The 19,590-nt window shown below is 35.2% G+C and overlaps 4 protein-coding genes across 10 annotated transcripts; 3 read left to right on the top strand and 1 right to left on the bottom strand.

Moving 5' to 3' along the window:
* Positions 1-1,954: 1,954 nt before the first annotated feature.
* On the top strand, positions 1,955-5,153 carry LOC142546927 (uncharacterized). Of its 2 annotated transcripts, none has more exons than XM_075654912.1 (2): positions 1,955-2,130; positions 2,732-5,153. In XM_075654912.1, exon 2 carries the CDS (start codon positions 2,755-2,757, stop codon positions 4,975-4,977), a length of 2,223 nt encoding a protein of 740 aa, XP_075511027.1. In that variant the 5' UTR covers positions 1,955-2,130; positions 2,732-2,754; the 3' UTR covers positions 4,978-5,153. The 2 variants fall into 2 exon arrangements, with proteins under 2 accessions (XP_075511027.1, XP_075511026.1); XM_075654911.1 differs by having other exon boundaries at positions 2,728-5,153.
* A 786-nt stretch (positions 5,154-5,939) lies between these two features.
* Positions 5,940-8,488, top strand: LOC142546926 (uncharacterized). 2 transcript variants are annotated; one of them, XM_075654909.1, is made up of 3 exons: positions 5,940-6,433; positions 6,679-7,460; positions 8,353-8,488. In XM_075654909.1, the coding sequence occupies exons 1-3, from the start codon at positions 6,292-6,294 to the stop codon at positions 8,386-8,388; spliced, it is 960 nt and encodes a 319-aa protein (XP_075511024.1). In that variant the 5' UTR covers positions 5,940-6,291; the 3' UTR covers positions 8,389-8,488. The 2 variants fall into 2 exon arrangements, with proteins under 2 accessions (XP_075511024.1, XP_075511025.1); XM_075654910.1 differs by lacking the exon at positions 8,353-8,488 and having other exon boundaries at positions 5,944-6,433; positions 6,679-7,621.
* LOC142546925 (protein RBL-like) lies at positions 7,233-13,853 on the bottom strand. Of its 4 annotated transcripts, none has more exons than XM_075654907.1 (8): positions 13,718-13,853; positions 13,567-13,621; positions 13,368-13,466; positions 11,628-12,715; positions 11,258-11,519; positions 9,188-9,312; positions 7,379-8,616; positions 7,233-7,272 (listed from the first exon to the last, which is right to left on the bottom strand). In XM_075654907.1, the coding sequence occupies exons 1-7, from the start codon at positions 13,751-13,753 to the stop codon at positions 8,602-8,604; spliced, it is 1,680 nt and encodes a 559-aa protein (XP_075511022.1). In that variant the 5' UTR covers positions 13,754-13,853; the 3' UTR covers positions 7,233-7,272; positions 7,379-8,601. The 4 variants fall into 4 exon arrangements, with proteins under 4 accessions (XP_075511022.1, XP_075511023.1, XP_075511020.1 ...); XM_075654908.1 differs by having other exon boundaries at positions 13,567-13,604; positions 13,718-13,841; XM_075654905.1 differs by having other exon boundaries at positions 13,567-13,765.
* A 439-nt stretch (positions 13,854-14,292) lies between these two features.
* Positions 14,293-19,309, top strand: LOC142546924 (chlorophyll(ide) b reductase NOL, chloroplastic). Of its 2 annotated transcripts, none has more exons than XR_012820551.1 (13): positions 14,293-14,676; positions 15,610-15,678; positions 16,331-16,392; positions 16,602-16,688; positions 16,902-16,969; positions 17,043-17,091; positions 17,162-17,247; positions 17,516-17,573; positions 17,940-17,997; positions 18,590-18,640; positions 18,760-18,801; positions 18,967-19,077; positions 19,168-19,196. XR_012820551.1 is itself a non-coding variant. In XM_075654903.1 (13 exons), the coding sequence occupies exons 1-13, from the start codon at positions 14,430-14,432 to the stop codon at positions 19,213-19,215; spliced, it is 1,029 nt and encodes a 342-aa protein (XP_075511018.1). In that variant the 5' UTR covers positions 14,293-14,429; the 3' UTR covers positions 19,216-19,309. The 2 variants fall into 2 exon arrangements, 1 of the variants encoding a protein (XP_075511018.1); XM_075654903.1 differs by having other exon boundaries at positions 17,940-17,990; positions 19,168-19,309.
* Positions 19,310-19,590: the final 281 nt, after the last annotated feature.

Here is a 19,590-nt window from a genome sequence, read left to right as displayed (position 1 = left end):
CGGAGTTAAAAAAAAAAAAAAAAAAAAAAAAGATCTACTCGGAGTTGTCAATATACTATATTACCGAAAGGCAGCCACCCTTCCCCACTTTCCATCAAAAGCAATTACTTTTTCATAATTTATTTTGAAGATTCATTCGATTTTATTATTGTTTTTCATCTTACGATAATGTCTTTGAATGAGACAAAACTTCTATTAAAAAAAAAAAATTAGTTAAAGCGCCGGGTTCGATAATAATTTATTATTTTGTCAAGCTGTCAATTTTAAACAAGAGTGATTATTTTATAATTTTATAAAGTATGATTAGCAAATTAGTTGATGTAAAAAATTAAAAATGAATTAAGATAAAGATTTGATTGACAAAAAAATTCATGCTAAAAAATATATGTAAATTAGTGTTATATTTAATGATGTTCCAATTTTCAATGTTATTAATTAGTTTATTTTTAAAAAATAGTAATATTCCTCATTATTTTTCATATATTGATTTTGAAATAGTATTAAATAAGAATATATTTATATATTTAATTAAAGTAATAATTTATAAGATTTCAAATATTTACTATTTCACTAGAGATAAATTTATTTGAAAAACTTAAATTTATAATGACATACATAATAACTACGAATTATTCAAGTGTTTACAATTTTTTTATGGTTCATTAAATTAAATAAATATATATTATAAATAAAAAATATATATATTTGAAAAAAAAATTATCTTAAAATTCATTCTAATATCTTTTCAAAGAAAAAATACAAATAATAATGTGTTACAATCCTTAAAAATTGTTAGAAATCAATAGTTTAAATAAAATGTTTGTCAACATATTTACAAAAAATTACTCAAGGTAGAAAAAATACTTAAATTAATGTGAATAAGTCTCTTGTGAGACGATCTCACATGTCTACATTCATAGTACTAGTCGACCTGATTCATATCTTGAGTGAAAAATAATAATTTCACATAAAATTATATTTCTCACGAGTCGGATCGCGTAAAAGATATGTCTCACAATTTATAACTATAACTTTTTTTAGGCAATATTACATTTTAAAATTTAAGTGAAGAATGTCATCGTAAAATCTTTGTATATTGACTATCCATACATCAATATTATTATTTAATTATAAATTTTTTATTTATTTTTTGAAAAATATTTATTTATTTTTTTAAATTTTATAGATAAATAATATTTTTTTATTAATAACAGTTTTATTCAATTAATATAATGAATGCACTGATAAATAATTTTATTTGATAATAGGATTGTATCCTTATTTGAATATGATCTCAAATGGTATAACAAATTTAAATTATAATTAAATATATTCATTTGTGTGTGTGTGTATATATATATATATATATATTATTTTAAGTATTACTCATGGCTAAAGCCTAACAGCAACAAGTCCAACTTATCGGAAAATCGAAAAAGAATGTAGTCATCTAATTTTAATGTCCCGACTGAAAAGAGAGCAATGCAGCAAAGTACATGAGAAAATTGTACGATAATGTATATTTATTTCCAAATCTATCATGATTTTGGTTAAAAAAAAGAGTTTTTGACGTGAAATATTTCGATTATCAATTTGAAATATTGAATTATGATTTGTCACGTGTGATATTTTCGTTCGGAGTATTCAATTTTAGGTATTTCGACTCTTTTGTCGTCATTTTAAGATATCCGTACGTTGTCATCTCCGATCACTAGAAAAAAACGAAATGAAATTAATGTTATGGTCCAACTTGATATTAAATGATACATATAATATTGAAATATCATTTCATTATTATTTTGAAATGTCGGAACTACAATTTGACATTCTTCACAAAAATAGAGAGAAAATAAAAGAAAAGAATAGAGAAAATAGAAAAGAAAAAGGAAAATAGAAAAGGGGTATTATGGTAAGTACAAAAAAAGGGGAAAAAGAAGAATGACATATCCCCTACAAGTTTTGACCTAAATACCCATCTCTCAAAGCTTCGGGAGCGCCTGGAATTCCCATCTCAACCCTCCTTCCTACGCCCCGCCCCTCTTCTGCCCTTGTTCTCTCTTTTTTCCCAATTTTCTCCTTCTTTCCTATACCTTTTTTACCCGCCAATTTCAAAATCTTGTTACTTGTCAGGTATCCCTCTAATTATTTAATCAATCTTTTTTAAGCATAACCTTTCTTGATTCTTACTGGGTTTTGAGTTAGATTACTGGGGGTTGATCGGTAGTGTTTTTTTCCCAAGATTATTGTAGTTTCTAGTGTTCTTGAATCTGGGTTTTGTTTATTATGGGTTCAAGGTTGAAAACTTGAGAAAAAATTGTTTTTTTTTGGGTATTTTTAATTCGGATACTGTTTCGATTTGTTCTTTTATGTGGGTTTTGATCCTTTTCTCACTTGTCTATACGTGTTTCTGGGTGTAATACTGGGGGGCATATGCTTTTCTTTGCTAATTGACGTTTTACTGTATTAGAATGATATATAAGCTTGTTCCGCTGCTGCTTCTTTTGGAAATTATTTTATGTTTGTGGAACAAATATGATTCTATACTGTTTAGCCAATCCGGTAAGTAAATTTTTTTAAGAATCTGTTGATTTCGTGTATTTTTGAGAATGAGTGGATATTTTCATGCTAGATTAGCAGACAAAAGTGTCTTTGCGTTCTAAAGATTTTTCTTTTCATTAAGTTCTGGCTAAATTAACTCTGAGATGTCAATTATGTGGCATTGTGAAGGAAGGTATCATCCCTGGACGATAGAAAATGACGAACCGGGAATTGCGGCTTGGACAGAATCATAATGGAAACCTCGGTCAGAACCCGCAGGTTGTGCTAGGCCCTAATCATGACACGGATATTGCACGAATGCGTGGCTTGGAGATGGGACAGACTCCTGAGCATGAGGCTGGTTTGGGGCAGAGCCACTTGTCCGAGGGTGTTGATGAGCACGAATATGAGCAGGTGGACGGGCTAGCAATGGAAGAGAAACCCGAACACGAAGTTCAAGAGGTGCATTTACATGGAGAGAACATCGAACTTGTTATCCCCGAGCACAATTTGGCTGTATCTGATAACCAAGAACTTGACGAGAATATGGATTTAGCTGTACTCCAGCATGAGGACATTAGTATTGGATCCTTGCATGAAATGACTGTTCACCAGAATGCTTTAGTAGTTACTCCCGCTTCTGTCCTTCAGCAACGAACTCTCGCTCTAAGTCCTAACCATGAACTTGTGGTGGGGCAAGAATTCCCCGATGTTAAAGCCTGTCGCAGGGCATTGAGGGACACAGCTATAGCTCTGCACTTTGAAGTGCAGACCATTAAATCGGATAAAACTCGATTCACTGCTAAATGTGCCAGTGAGGGCTGCCCTTGGCGCATTCATGCTGCGAAACTCCCTGGTGTACCGACTTTCACAATTAGGACCATTAATGATAGCCATACGTGTGGAGGAATCAGCCATCTGGGGCATCAGCAAGCTTCAGTCCAGTGGGTTGCCAATTCTGTGGAGCAACGCCTTCGAGAAAATCCCAATTGCAAGCCGAAAGAGATCTTGGAAGAGATTCACAGAGTTCATGGTATTACTTTATCGTACAAGCAAGCTTGGCGTGGAAAGGAGAGGATTATGACTGCCATGCGTGGATCCTTTGAAGAAGGCTATCGTCTCCTTCCGCAGTACTGTGAGCAAGTGAAACGGACGAACCCAGGAAGTATTGCATCTGTTTATACAAATCCGGCTGACAATTGCTTTCAGCGCCTCTTTATCTCATTCCAAGCATCCATCTATGGTTTCCTGAATGCTTGTCGACCTCTTCTTGGGCTGGACAGAACATTCTTGAAGAGCAAATACCTTGGTACTTTGCTTCTTGCTACTGGTTTTGACGGGGACGGTGGCCTTTTTCCTCTGGCCTTTGGTGTTGTTGATGAGGAAAATGATGATAACTGGATGTGGTTTCTATCTGAACTTCATAGCTTGCTCGAGGTTAATACGGAAAACATGCCAAGGCTTACGATATTATCAGATAGGCAGAAGGGCATCGTAGATGGAGTGGAAGCAAATTTTCCCACTGCTTTCCATGGCTTTTGCATGCGCCATTTAAGTGAAAGCTTCCGCAAAGAATTTAACAATACTATGCTCGTTAACCTTTTATGGGAAGCCGCTCATGTTTTAACTGTTAATGAATTTGACACCAAAATACTAGAGATTGAAGAGATATCTCAAGATGCTGCCTACTGGATAAGGCGAATTCCCCCTCGTCTATGGGCTACCGCTTATTTTGAGGGAACAAGATTTGGACATCTGACTGCTAATATAGTGGAATCGCTGAACACTTGGATTTTAGAAGCCTCGGGTCTTCCGATAATTCAGATGATGGAATGTATTCGAAGGCAGCTCATGACTTGGTTCAATGAACGTCGAGAGGCTAGTATGCAGTGGACTTCCATTCTTGTTCCTACAGCTGAGAGACGAGTTGCAGAGGCCCTTGAACGTGCTCGAACTTATCAGGTTCTCCGAGCAAATGAAGCAGAGTTCGAGGTAATATCTCACGAGGGAACGAATATTGTTGATATTCGGAGCCGTTGCTGTCTTTGCCGGGGATGGCAACTCTATGGTTTACCATGTGCGCATGCCGTTGCAGCCTTACTTTCATGCAGACAGAACGTCCATCGATTTACTGAGAGTAGTTTCACGGTTGCCACTTATCGGAAAACGTACTCCCAAACTATACATCCCATCCCTGATAAAACGCTTTGGAAGGAGTTTTCCGAAGGAGATTCTAATTCCAACAAAGCTACTGATATTATTGTGTATAATAACCCAATGGACATTATTATCAATCCACCTAAATCCTTGCGTCCACCTGGCCGTCCAAGGAAGAAACGAGTCAGAGCGGAAGATCGTGGCCGTGTGAAGAGGGTCGTACATTGTAGTCGCTGCAATCAAACCGGACACTTCAGGACGACCTGTGCTGCTCCAATATGAGTGCTTCTCTTGGATAGTTATTTGATTTTATACAATAAAATTAGGCCAAGCGCTTATCTGTGCAGGAATTTTCTTATTCCTTGTTATTAATTATTTATTATTAGTCCAGTTTCAGATGAGTAGCGTAATTCTTGTTCATCCTCTCGAATAATTAAGCTTCATATGTGTTGTTTTCAGTATTCTACTTTCAAATTCGATGGAACGCTAGAACGGGATCGAGTGATCTTTTTGTTTTTTTCAATCTTATGTTTTTTAGCTCACGGATCCAAGTGGTGTTTGAACAATTATGATTCCATCAAATTTGATACAAAGGGTAAATCTTGGTGGAGTTCATGCGGTGGTGGGATGATCGATTCTTGCAAGATGATGAAAAATTTGAACCCGTAACAGGCAGAAGAGACATTTGAAATAGTCATTTTGGGGTTTAACTTGAAGGGTACGTCTGGAATTAAAAAAAAAAAAAAAAAACTTCGTCAACATACGAAAAATAGTCATTTTGGGGTTTAACTTTAATTAATGATGTATGTATAACTATGATATACATTTGAAACCATGATTGAAGTTTAATGTGATGGACAGTCAAACACATGTCGGAATGTTGGCTGACCGTAGATCAGTCTGTCGTTAAAACAGAGAGAGGGGGTGAGAGTAGTAAATTTTTGACTAGTGTTTTTGAATACAAAATAATACTATAATTTTTAATCAACAACACATGACTAAAGTAAAACACTCAGACAAACGTGTGGAATATAGGGATACAAACCGAAATCTAGAACATCGATCTTGTCCGATGAAATCCGGTCTGGTTAAGCTCGATCATTGGCTATAATTTCTTATATTTTAACAAAGAAAATATTGTCAGTAATTATGAAATATTCCAATTTTGGAGTTCTTTTTACACCAATTTATTAAAATTTTGTAGTCTCTAGAAAATAAAATAATAAAAAATAACAGACCGGGTCAGCCAAAAGCTTGCCACATTTGTATGTGGCTAAGGGCTGGAAAAAGCCACTTTGACACGTAATGCTAAGCCACAAATATTGGAAAAGTTGTTTCTTTTCAGCAAAGGAAATAGCAAATCTAGTAATGTGGTCAACCGCGTTACCCAAACAAGGGATTCTTTCTATTTGAGATTTAACTTGGCAAGAGATATACCTCATCCAAGCATCATTTGAAAGCAAACCTCTGTTCAATTCCCTCGTTATCTCTCTCTCTCTCTCTATATAAACACAAACCAAAGGAAAAGCTCCTACATAAGACCATCAAAATCGTCATAACAAACAGATATACGTACAAGCATTTATTGTAACCGAAATGGCAATGCGGCAGAGAGGTAGTGGCACGGCGAAGCCGCCGTCAAGGTCTGCAGGGGTTCGACCTGTGTATGAAGATTTCAAGCCCATTTCAGAATGGGAACAAGACGATGAATCTCGTTTTCTTGTCATCTATCTTCCTGGTACGTGCTTCCCTTCACTTTTCGATTAAATAGATGGTTTGGTGGGTAACAGAATGTTTCCCCCCGATAAAGGAGATATCCTAAGTTGAGACAACCTATGAAACACATTCTTACCCAATTATACTCGGGGAAAAATAAATTTGTGACAAAGGCGAACTTCAGAAGAAGTTAATGTGCTGCACCTAAAAATAGCACGGGAATCAGGGACTAGTCATTTACTCCAATTTTTCCTTTGTTTTGGTCAGGTTTCATGAAGGAACAGATTAAGGTTTCAACAGAAGGCAGGAATATTATCCGGGTTCGGGGGGAACGTCTAGTTGCTGGAAACAAATGGAGCCGTTTTCTAGAGGATTTCAAGATTCCAGAAAACTGTGAAATGAATTCAGTTCGAGCCAAGCACCAAGGAGCCAACCTTACCATTACAGTGCCGAAAAAATATGTGGACAAAGGCACGAAGTCTCCCAAGAAAACTCCAGAGACCTTTTCTCCAAAAACTACGAGCATTGACGCTACCCTTCAAAAGGGCCAGGATAAAGTTCTCCCGCAAAATAGCACGCCCATGGGAACTATTGAATTGCCAGATGAGAAAAATATGAGACAACAAAAGATATTGGATGATGAAAGGGACAAAAACAGCGCTACTCCAGTGAGTAATGACCAAAATGTAGTTCTACAAGACATAGAGTTGACAGAAGACCATGTACCGTCAAATAGGCATCAAGCGATCGTACCAACAATCACGGTGGACAAGGAAAGGAAGAACTTGGAGAAGATAGAAGAATTACCTCAGGTCGAGAACGTCGAGAAGAAGAAATTTGACAAAGATGAGGCTGTAGGCACTTCCAAAGACACAGAATCAAAAGGAAAACAAAAGATTCATTCAAGGGAAGGTGATTACGGTGCTTTCAAAATGGGAAACTACAAGAAAAAAGTGAAAGCACTCACAGAACTCAATGAGGAAAGGCAATTGCTGGTGAACATGGGGGTAGCTGTGTTAGTTATTGTGGCGCTCAGTGCTTATGTCACCTACAAATTTACATCAGGAAAAGCTAAAATTTAGAGACTCAAGAGATGTGCAAGTATGTAAATAATTTCAAGTATACAACGAGTACAAGGAAAATCTAGACACAGTAGATAATGTCCTTGATTGTAAAGCCTGATATGCATATACAATTCCATGGTGTATTAGTGCCGGAACCAAAATTAATAAAGATACTGAATACCGGAATACCTCATAAAAGCATTAAAGATATTGAATACTGGAATACCTCATAAAAGCATTTTATTAGTAACTGACACGATCATACCTCCGCCTACATAATACCATTTGTAATAAGGGGTATCTGAGGCACGTAACAAAAATCCATAATATCAAACAATAAAAAATACCATTTGTAATAAGGGGTATCTGAGGCACGGAACAAAAATCCATTCAAACAAAAAATTGACCCCGGCAGATCACCATATTTCTACAAAAAATTCGATGTGTCATAATTGTAGAAAAGGATTGAAGCTCAAGTAAACTTGTCTTTTACAGCAAACTTTCTGATACAACAAGACTCACACTTCTTTGATAATTAAACAAAAAAATAAAACAGCACCCTAAACTGAAATAAGATGGAAAGCCATATTTCTCTAATAATATCCAGAACCTTGAAAATGAAGAATCAAAAAGGAAAGTTTCCATCACCATGAAAAATAAAGACAGAATAAACATACACTGATATAAGAAAAACAGAACAAGTGAGCTTTCTCATATATAAGCCACAGGTATACTTTGTCTATTCATCCATCATAAGTGATTGGTCGATAATATACTTTAGTCAGTAACACATCTGATCTAAACCATTAAAAAAACAGAAACTTGTTATCTTATAAATTCAATAAATATAAATATAAACATTAATTTCATAATGTACGAGTTCAGGAGACATAGGAAAAAATTCTCGGAGTAATCTTCAGACAAACTCCAATCTTTGCTTCTTCAACATGAATGGACAGAAGTGTTGCAATCAACCTATTCTGTACCTATCATTTTTCCATGATATTACCATCAACAGACAAGAATTGACAATGCACCAAGTGAAATGAATCGGACTGCTGAGATGCCTCTGGTTTTATCATCAATTGCTTGTTCCCTCCAGATCGTGTGTTCACAAAGTCCCAAGTCATGATGCAGTACCCTGTTGGTGTCAAAGTATCAGCAGTCTCAAATTGATTAAAAGCATCAATTAAAAAAATAATAAACTAAAAATGATTAAAAAGAAGAAAAGACGAGTATCCTTTTGCTATTTATATTTGAAATCTTTCAGGCTCATGACTAAACAAATATTTGCTCACGCACTTTTAAGTAGGCAAGATATTGCAAGAAAAAGTTGAAAGATAAAAGGTTAATACATCTTTTAAGGCATTTTGTCTGTGGGAACAGTATCAGCCATTTCTAAAAAATCTTTAATTCCAAATTGTCCATCTATAAAAGATTACTACAGATTATTATCACATAAAATCAAAGCTTGGCCCCAGATTAACCCCAAACTAAAGTGTCGCATGAAATTTGAAAATAGTTCAAACTGGGAACATTTTTTTAACTAAGGGCATGATATCATTCATTTAAACTAGTTGCAGCAAAAGGAAATTTTGGCTTCCTAGTTTTAGCAACAGCACATGAAACAGCAAGACTAGATAAATCCATTCGAATGTGTTGCATTCCCCCTGTGCTTAACTAACTGTACAAGAGCAGGCGATCGATCTTACAGCTTCCAGTAAATTGCTATCTGTTTTCATCTTTGACAATGGCTTCTTAACATGCTCGGCCTGAAATTCCAAGACCTTTTCAGAGGGTTTCCTCTTCCTTTTAAAAGATGCTCCACCAAAGTCCTCTGCAGCATAATTGAAACACTTCAACAGAACAAAAATAAAAGTTGATGATTCGCTATGTGCACATGATGCTGAAAGATAATAGCGCTTGAATAAAGCTTAAGCAAATTGTAAAATAAAGGCATAAAAATCATCCAGTAAAGGCCCCCCCAACTCAAATTTACGATTCAAATCCTTTCTGAGTATAATGGATACTCAAGACTTATCAAACCATAGCACCAACATCAATCTTATTGGATTATTGTTTCGCTGATTTTATGAACGCCTTTTAACTGATAAGTCGGTATCAAGATATCTGTCTGCCAGGAACTTACTGCACACCATAAAGTATCATAACAGTATGAATTAAGCAGATACAAAATTCAAGGTCTGTTTGGATATGTTTTGCGAAAGAGTTTTTTAATCCTTTTTAAGGATGGTCAGTCATCCCTGTCATAGTTTTGAAAACACCTTTAGTTATCCTAACAGCTCTTAATTTTTGGAATATCTAAGGGTAAACAGTACCAAAAACAAAAACAGCCAAAAGAGTTTTTCTAAAATTGACAAACTTTTCACCATTAAGTGTAATCAACTCCAGACGAGCCTGTACTTCATCTTCAACATTGAACTTATACACACCATAAATCAAAGAATTTGCTTACACAATACAGTTTCTTTTCTTTCTAAAACCTCAATTCACAAGCACCACCACCGCTGTTCACCATTGGCTCATGAAACCACACTCCTTCTGTTGCACTATTATAGCACATAAGTCCACAACTACCATTATTTCCTCTAATAAGTCAACTATGAACCTTTAATAATTAGTTTATCATGATGAAAGAAAAACAAAACTCTAACTTTAAAATAGAAGGCAGAAGTGGAGGTAGAGGATCAACGGAAATAGCTCTATGTAGAGGGGATAGCTTACCATTCATTTTTCGCACATTGATGACATTGAAGGACATGTAAATAATATATACGTTTTTCTAAATGTAACATAATTATTAAAAATAAACAATAATTTATCAACTATTATAATTGTTCTTTGGATATTTGATCGACATGATTCTGTGCACTCATGCAAGCCAGATTATGTATTTTTCAAAACCATCCAAATGCATCTTCAAAACCACGTAATTATAACATTAAATAAATCTGAAAACCAATTTCTATACGCCAAACAAATTTTTAGTTAAAATTCTGCACACGTCCAAGCAGACACCAAGTATCTCAGGAAAAAAATCGTGGAACACAATGCATTCTACATTAAGCCTCTATACTGCTGCTTTTAAAGGCCAACAACACGACAAAGGATTCATGCTCCGATTCATACAGAAATTACATAAGAACAAAGCAAAGAAACTTGAAATGAAAATCTGACCAATAGTTGTTCAGATTTCAAGGAATCAAAGGCTCATACAGAACCAACATGGTCGATTGCCAACTAAAATATTACTAGCCATGCAAGATATACTACACTTCAAAGGGGAGAAAACCCCACGGAGGGGATGTAGGATTTAAGGTGTGCAGAGAAAAATGTATTTCCATGATGAAGTAATGGAGGCAAAGATTATTCTAATACAAATAATTCGGGGTGTAAATTCAATTGGAAAAAAAAATGTTCAGTGCTATTTCAATATTGATACTGTGTCATGGGTTCATGGTCTTTTACCTCCCAACACTCCCAACAGTAGTAAAAAATGTGAAATAACTAGACAATTTACCAGTTACCAACCCACCCACCCAAATAGGAACAGTAGTTAAATGTGAAACAACTAGACAATTTACCAACCCCCCCCCCCCCCAAAAAAAAAAAAAAGGGATTCAAATGACATAAAACAAACATACCCCCCAAGCTGAATAAATGTTCAGGCACTATATCCAGTTAATAAAATAGGTGCATAAGCAGTAAGTGGAAATTACTGATAAAGCCTGAAAAAATATCACTAAATTTATGGATGTTACCATTAAGTGGACTGGATTCATGGTTTGTTAAATGACCATTCAGTTCCATGTCCTCTGACAGAGGAGATGTGGACTGGTCAGTGTCCTCTAGCTTTGAAGTACTTAAAACACGGATATCCTGCTGCTCAGGAACACCTGGAGATGGATCAGGAGGCAAATAAGATATGTCATCCTGCGACATATCTGAATCACTGAAAGCAGGATCTCTCTCAACTGTCATGATATCAATTTCATCATCTTCATTGATATCTGAATCTTTCATCTGCAAGCACATTTGACACGCAAGCACATTTGACACAAGTGATAAGATAAAGAAATATATAATAAGAAAAACATTACAAGAAAGTCTTATCCAAAAAAATTCAATCACCTTTTCTGTTTCGAGCACCAGATCAAACTCATCTTCCCTTTCTATATACTCCTCATTTTCCTCAAGCTCTTTAAAATCTGGAGCAAATGCACTCCAATTCTCAGTATGATCCTTGGCCCAAATATAAACTAATCCAGCCAAGGAGACAGACACAACAACAGGGTGCACAGGATGCCATGCTAAATCAATCAAAGCTTCCTTGGGACCTTCAAGGATTTTTACAAGATGGCCAGCCCTGTCCCACGTATAGATCTTATGCTCTCCTTTGCTAGCAGAACCTCCGATCACCCACTCACTGTCACCACTAAAACATGGTGCTTTCCAGTGCACTTTGGTGATTGAATCCTGAAACTCACGAAAGAGAGATAAACAACTTGATCCGACAGCTTTCAACTTTTCAACCTCATCTTGCTCGTCTGTTTTACAAATGGTTTCGTTTAGAGCTTTAAGCTCATCTTTCACAGGCAAAAGATTTTCATAGACTCTGATAGTCCTATCATTTGAGTTTGTGAGAAGATACTGCCCATTCCTGCTAAATATGATATTCTTTATCACAGAACCCCCTGGAATAGGAACAATACCACGTATATGGTTACTTTTATGATCAATAATTAGTATCTCCCCTTTAGAATTGCCCACATAAACCAAATCCCCGTATTTGTTAAAGCATGCTGCTGTAGGTGTAAAAGGAGAGGATCCATCTGAAAATTTGTTGTGTGATTGAGGGGCTGTGCCATTTCCTGTATCAGACAATGACACGGGAAGCACAGTTGTGCTTGCAGTATTCAAGTCAACAGTCATAGGGGCAGATGACAGAGGACAAGCTAAGCACATATATGGAGTAGAGGAACCGGGATGTAAACGAGCTTGCAGTGGCGTTTGTTGAAGAGTCATTCTAGCTATTTTCTCCCCTTGGACAACATCCCAAAGAGTCAATGATTTATCAGCAGCCGATACCAGTATGCGGTGACCATGTTTTGACCAACAAACACTTGTTATGGCAGCAACACAGTCCTTGTCCCTGAGTTCTTTTGCAACACCTCTGGTTTCAAAATCCCATATAACACAACTTCCGTCAGAGCACCCAGCTGGTGAAAGAAATTGGACATATCAAATAGGGAACCCGATAAATGTGGTAGCGGAAGCATGCAAGGAGCAGAAAGTTGTATCTCACAAAAAACAGGCAAGCATGTCTAATGATGGTCGGTAAGGTTGTTACTTATTACATGAACTGAAGAACATAAAAACTGTAAAAACTAGTCAACTAAACAATCTATTTCTAAGCTCAAAACCTTTTATAATGTTAATATTTTACTAAAACTCTACGGAGGAGGGGGATCGACAGCAGTACAGTGCCACAGCCAGTTTACCACAATTTTTTTCAAAAAGGTCATAGCATTATATTGTGACAGCAGGCCTTCATTTTTCAGATACTGATGTTAAAGGAGCATGCCATAATTCAACAAATTAAAGCAACACCAACTTTTGACAGGGTGAAATTTTGTCAAACCCACTTTCAACTCGAATAAAGAGCTCATTGACAATCCAAAACTCATTCTTGGGGTTCGATAAAAATTCAATACACACTGCCCAGCTATTACACCTTTTAGAGGCTTTTCTCAGAAAGTTCGTATACTCGGTAACTTTGCCAAAGAAACAAAATAAGAATAAATAATTAAACAATACAAAAGAGTACCGATAGACACAAAGTGGACAACGAAAAATAAAATAAAATCATACCAGCCAAAAGGGTTCCCCGGCGATTGAAGGCAACACATTTCATAACCCCATACTCCAGATACTCATCTATCACTTCTGGAAAATCCCCCTGTAAAGGGTCTCCACAAAGACAAGAACAAAATAACAACGAAAATAAAGCGACAAAACAGGTGAATAAGTATCCAAGACATGAAATTTTTAGTATCTGAATAAAAATTACCAATAATTGGGACGTTCATCATGCACTTTATCTCAAAACTGTATGAATCAAGATTCAGAAAAATAAGTACAGCAAACACTGAGTGATACAAAATTTGACGACGAACCCATAAAATAAAAAGTTGGGAAACAGGATTAATAACGGAACCGACAAGGACTTCAGCGGAAATTGGACGGAATAATAGCATAAAACAAGCAGGCTCTACGTATTAATGCGGTGTAAGTGGAGAATGTTTAACAGTATATTGATTATACGGCGGAGGTGTCGCTGCCGGCACGGGTTCAACGAAAGGGTCTCTGCTTCGGAAGCGGGAAAGAGAGGTGGGCTTTCAAAGCCGATGCCACGGGATTTCTGCCCCACTCGACTATTCACACATTTATTTATTATTTATATTTACATTTATTTATATTTATTATTATTTATACTTGTGTACTATTTTATTAAATTTAAAATATTTTAACTAATTTTGGTATCATGGTCTATTTTAATATTTATATATATTAATAAAATGTTAAAATTTTAAAACAAGTTACATATAGTTCAATAGATAAAGTAATTATTTCTTAGGGTTTAATTTATAGGTTCAATTCTTAATATAAATTAAATAAATTATAAAAAATATTATACAAGTACGCAACGCGTGTCTCAGTGCACTAATTATTATTATTATTATTATTATATGCAATTAATTAAGTCCATATCTATCATTATTTTGTGTTACCAAGAAATAATCTGACCACATCAGTCTTCATTTTGGTTTAAATTCCGATGAAACAAATCCTGAACTTTGGGATAAAAGTCTTCTCAAACTAACCAATCGTCCGGAATTTTCGATCTTTTCATCTCGTCTCTTGGCTTCAACAATGGTGGCAACGGTCTTGTCAAATTCCCCCATCCTCAAATTTCATGCTGAGCCAGTGCCAAAATTCGGTCGACACAGTTTCTTGTCAAGGACTTTCACTATAAAAAGAGATCCCATAATATCTAAACTCCATTCACAAAAGTCCCTTTTTCCAGTAAAGGCTATGTCTTCTGCTTCATCGATGATGGCCAGCAAAACTGAGCCAATGGTTGCACCCTATAATGTTTTGATAACTGGTTCTACCAAAGGTCGGGTCTTCTTCTTTTTCTTATTCTTTTTTGTTTATGAAGCAGGACACTTCTTAGTTTTGCTTGTTTCTGTTTCATTTTTCTATTTTTTGCTTTATCTGCCCATTTTGAGTAAGTATCATCACTGTAATGAATCATTTCATTGAATAGTATAAACAATGTGCCTGCTGCCTTAGCTTCTTGATTATATTTCATGGTTTGCACTTATGAAACTGTTCAACATGTTGGAGTTACGGTTTTAAAGAATGATGTGATATATACAAATGCCATATCCTACCGAATAACCCGAGCAGTTATAGGCTGGTTTGCAAACCCCTCATCCATTGTACACAAAAGATCAAATATCGATGACAATAAAGTAGGTACCCAACAAGTCCACCTGAATGCGAACAAAAAGACAATCAATGAGTTTTGTAAGTAGTTCTTACACAGATACAAAAGATTAAGCAGGTTACATGTTGTTCCGAAAGACGGATTTTTGTAACTACACAATGGTCTTGATTTAGAGCTCAAGTATTAAACTCAAAAGTTCTTATATCCTATCCTCCTGCAACTTCTCTCCAATATATTGTAGTTTTAATACCTTTCAATTCTAAGTGTTGCTACTGGTTGGCTGTTATAAAACTTGTTTTAGAAGTTTATCTGATGGCAATCTATTTTTGAAGAAATGTACTGTCTAAAAAAATTTCAATAAATTCCCCCTTAATTATTATCCTAGAACCCTGAAGTAATTGTTTCAACACTTTTTTGCAATAGTTGATGAAGAAACTACCCTCTGTATAAAAGGGTGTTCTATCAATAAAGTGTGTGGCGCGATAATGGCTTTATTTGTCATATATATGTTTAACTTCTTAATTCTATAAACATGTTTATGCACCTTTAGTTCTTTTATACTTATGGTTGGAATGTCTTAACCTCATCTTTGCATTTCAGGAATAGGGTATGCACTTGCAAGAGAATTCTTAAAAGCTGGTGACAATGTCGTGATATGTTCCAGATCAGGTAAATTGATGGTTTTCTTTAACTTGACAACATATTTCTTTAGAAAAACTTAACATATGCTGTCTTCAAATTTTGATAAAATGTATTAATTGACCTGGATAATTTTGGGGCAATTAGTCTCCAACAAAAGCTTCATATGGCTCCGGTAAGAGAACTAATTGAGGCATACTTCTCTGGAAATTAAACATGAACAATCTAAGTCCAGTTGAGAGAAGTAACTGTTAGTCGGATGTTGTGTTGCTCCTTTCCATATGCAATATAAATTCACTCAGCCCCATCCTTTTTTTCCTGTAATCATTACTATCCTATCCCAAGCCTGTTATCTTTTTAAAAACTCAATACTTTTTCAAAAGACACTCAGATTACTTACCCATAAGAATCAAAATAGTACTCATTTTATTATTTATGTTGCCCGTGTCTATCTATTTTGTATGAAATATCCTTTTGAGAAGATTTGGAATCTGATGAAATTTAACAATACTGCAAACTCTCTTTATTGATAATTACCCTTCAGAAACTTGATTACTGAAAAGAAAAACCACTTTTATGAGACCCTCTGGAAATCTTTGTCTTGGTCTACTGCAGAAACATTATTCTACTCTTTTTTCTAAGCACTCGCTTTAAAATATTTTGATGTGCTTAATGATTTCAGATGATCGAGTGAAATCTGCTCTTGAAACATTGAAAATTGAATCAGGGAAGCAGCATCTGTGGGTACCTCCTTCACAACTTTTCATGCTTATTATTAATTTTTTTCCCTGCCTTGGTTACTTCCTGGAAAAACTTATTCAGATACACGCAAGGAATCAATTGGAAGGAATAATCAGAGACATACAAAAACCCACTCCGCTACTCTGAAGTTTGTATATTTGAAATTGTGTATGCCAGGCTTGTTGTTTATGTCATTGACCCTCCTTGTGCAGGGTACCACATGTGATGTTAGAGAGGGGCATGATGTGAGGAAACTAGTTGCTTTTGCAAAGGAACACCTCAAATACATTGATATATGGGTACATGATTTACAATTCATGTCTTAACCACAACCTCATTAAAAATTTCTGTGGTGTCACGTCAGGACGTTAATTGAAGGACCATTGATTATCTCCTCTGAGTTATTGCTTTACAATAGTTTTATCATTTTTTTGCTTTCATCTTTTGCTAGAGTGATAGATATTCAGATTCCAGTATCTGTTCTGTATTACCCCATCTTCAGAATGATGCAGATAAATAATGCAGGATCGAATGCCTATAGTTACAAACCATTGGTAGAGGCATCTGATGAAGATTTAATGTGAGTTGTAGTTACACTTTCTCAGTTTTTAGGTAAGGATTTGCTTTTTATATCTGTTGTACCCTCTTTGCAGTGAAGTTGTATCCACAAATACCCTTGGTTTGATGATATGTTGTCGAGAGGTAAACATCATTTGTTCATCACCATTTTCCCTGTAAACAGATGGACTTACCTAATGCATGATAATTCTAGGCAATAAAGATGATGCAAACACAGACTCGAGGAGGACATATCTTTAATATTGATGGAGCCGGATCTGATGGACGACCAACTCCAAGGTAGAATTTGTTTTGTTTTGTTTTGTTTTTTGTGTTTTGGGGCTCATTAACTTCTCTTGATTTGCTTGACAATTTCTGTGATTGCATAATTGTAAAAAATTTACGCTGAAAGAATATGTCTTATGATTTGATTTCTCGGGGCTTACATTCACATTCCAATGCTATGATTTTGGAACTTACGTTATCCAGTGATTGCTTTTTGGCTCCCTATTTTTCTTGATAACTGATCGTCTGTCCGTTTTAACATATTCTTTTTCTTGTCTCTCAGATTTGCTGCCTACGGAGCTACTAAACGTAGTGTGGTTCATCTGACAAAATCACTACAAGTGTGTGCGGAATTCAAATGAATGTTGTTAGCTATATATGATTTTGCAAATACAGACATTCTCAAAGATGCGTGTATTTACTGACTTTCCATTCTTGAGCATTCGTTTTAATCTTTACCTCACAACTAAACGCTAAATTGGGAATTTTCTAGCACTTGCCTTACTCGGACATTGTATTTCTTACCCATCAAATTTTCACATCTTCTACTGTCTCATGGGCTGCAAAAAATTTTATCTTTTCTTTCCTTTTTCTCGGAAGAAATCTTGTTTGAACTTTGTTATGTGCATTTTCAGCTGCATATTTGGTGAAGTCATGGCAAACATTATGGTGTGCAAGTAATAAATTTCATTTCTTCTCTTCCACAGGCTGAGTTGAGGATGCAGGATGTCAATAATGTTGTCGTCCATAATCTTTCGGTACAACGTACATCTTTTTATTTGCTTATGTAATGTAATAGAAACTCCATCAGTAAAAGCATATAGGAGCATTACACACTTCTCAAGGTTCTTGCATCCAGAACTTTAACAGGACCTGAATTTAAAGATGCTAAAACTCTACTAGAAATCCAAATCCATTTTTCCATTCACGCCAAACGTAATCTAAAGTAGGGATAGGCAAGAACCTGAACCAAACCAAACCAAACCGCATATTTGATTGGTTTTTAACTATTCGGATCGAGTCTAAAAAATTAACCAACCGAAAAAAATGTTTGGTTCAAAATTTAGATAAAAACAAACAAACCAATTTTATAAACATAAAAATGTATATGATAGACTTTGTTAAAAACTTAATTTACTATGATATTTTCAATTATAAAAATATTTTATTTGATTTTAATTTATATACGTAAATATTTAATGTACGTTATAGCACATTCAGTTGTCTATCCACTGTTATCTGTATCCTAAAATTCCTGTTTGTAACACAAAAGCTTATAACCTTCTCTGCGGTATTGGAAAACAATACCTGTGAACATTATAAATCATGGTTCATTTCTATTATTCATTCTGTGCAGCCAGGAATGGTGACAACAGATCTTCTCATGTCTGGTGCAAACACGAAGCAGGTGGGATTATTTTATTTTGAATCTTGGACTATTATTTGTTTGGCAATCTTGATCTTTGAGGAAGTGGTGGATAATATCATTTATAGATCTTACTATCGATCAACTTCTGCATATTTCAGGCGAAGTTCTTCATCAATGTGTTGGCTGAACCATCTGAAGTGGTGAGTTATCATTTAAGCCTTGTTTTCACGACCTTCCCTTTGGAACACAAATATTTGCTCAGCCCCGAATCATCCTTCTGTATGTCTCTTCCCTGTTGAAAATCTCCTTTCATTGTGAAGTAAAGAGATCACCATCCCACGCGTATACTTTGCCACTCTTACCAGGTGGCTGAGTACCTCGTCCCAAACATTCGGTCTATTCCATCTAACGGGTCAACAAAGCCAACGTACATACGTTTCCTTACAGGACTGAAAGCTTACTCTCAGATATTCTCAGTTAAGATACACAATATATGCACTTGTCAATCTGTTTATTCTAGCTTTGATTCAAAATATAACTATCTTTTCGTTTCATTTGGTACACAGAGACTTGCTTTTGGTGCCAGGAGGAATAAATACATTCTTGAAGATTAACATGTACTGATTTGAGAGACAAAATCAATGAGAAAGTTCATGGTACATTTTTTTGTTCAGAATGAAGAAATTGTTGTTTCCTCACACATCCATATATTTATTCTATAATCTATTCAATGTAATTACTATATTAGAAAAAATTAAATATAACATGAAAATTAGTAAGATGATTTTTTCTACAATTATAAAATATTAAATTTTAAACATATTCTACAAAACTAAATACGCATTAGAGTTAAATATGTTAAATGACAGTTTTGAAATTACGAAAAAGATTTCATCAGAAATTGTTATTATTCAACCTTCTTGCTTAATTTTTTTTTTAAAAAAGAACCTTGTTGCTCAACTAATAGTCTAGATAAATATAAAATTTGA

This window comes from Primulina tabacum, chromosome 5, assembly GCF_025594145.1.
Source record: "Primulina tabacum isolate GXHZ01 chromosome 5, ASM2559414v2, whole genome shotgun sequence".
Lineage (NCBI taxonomy): Eukaryota > Viridiplantae > Streptophyta > Magnoliopsida > Lamiales > Gesneriaceae > Primulina > Primulina tabacum.
Note: the sequence above shows the minus strand (reverse complement) of the source record. Positions and strands in the feature narration are given on the sequence as shown.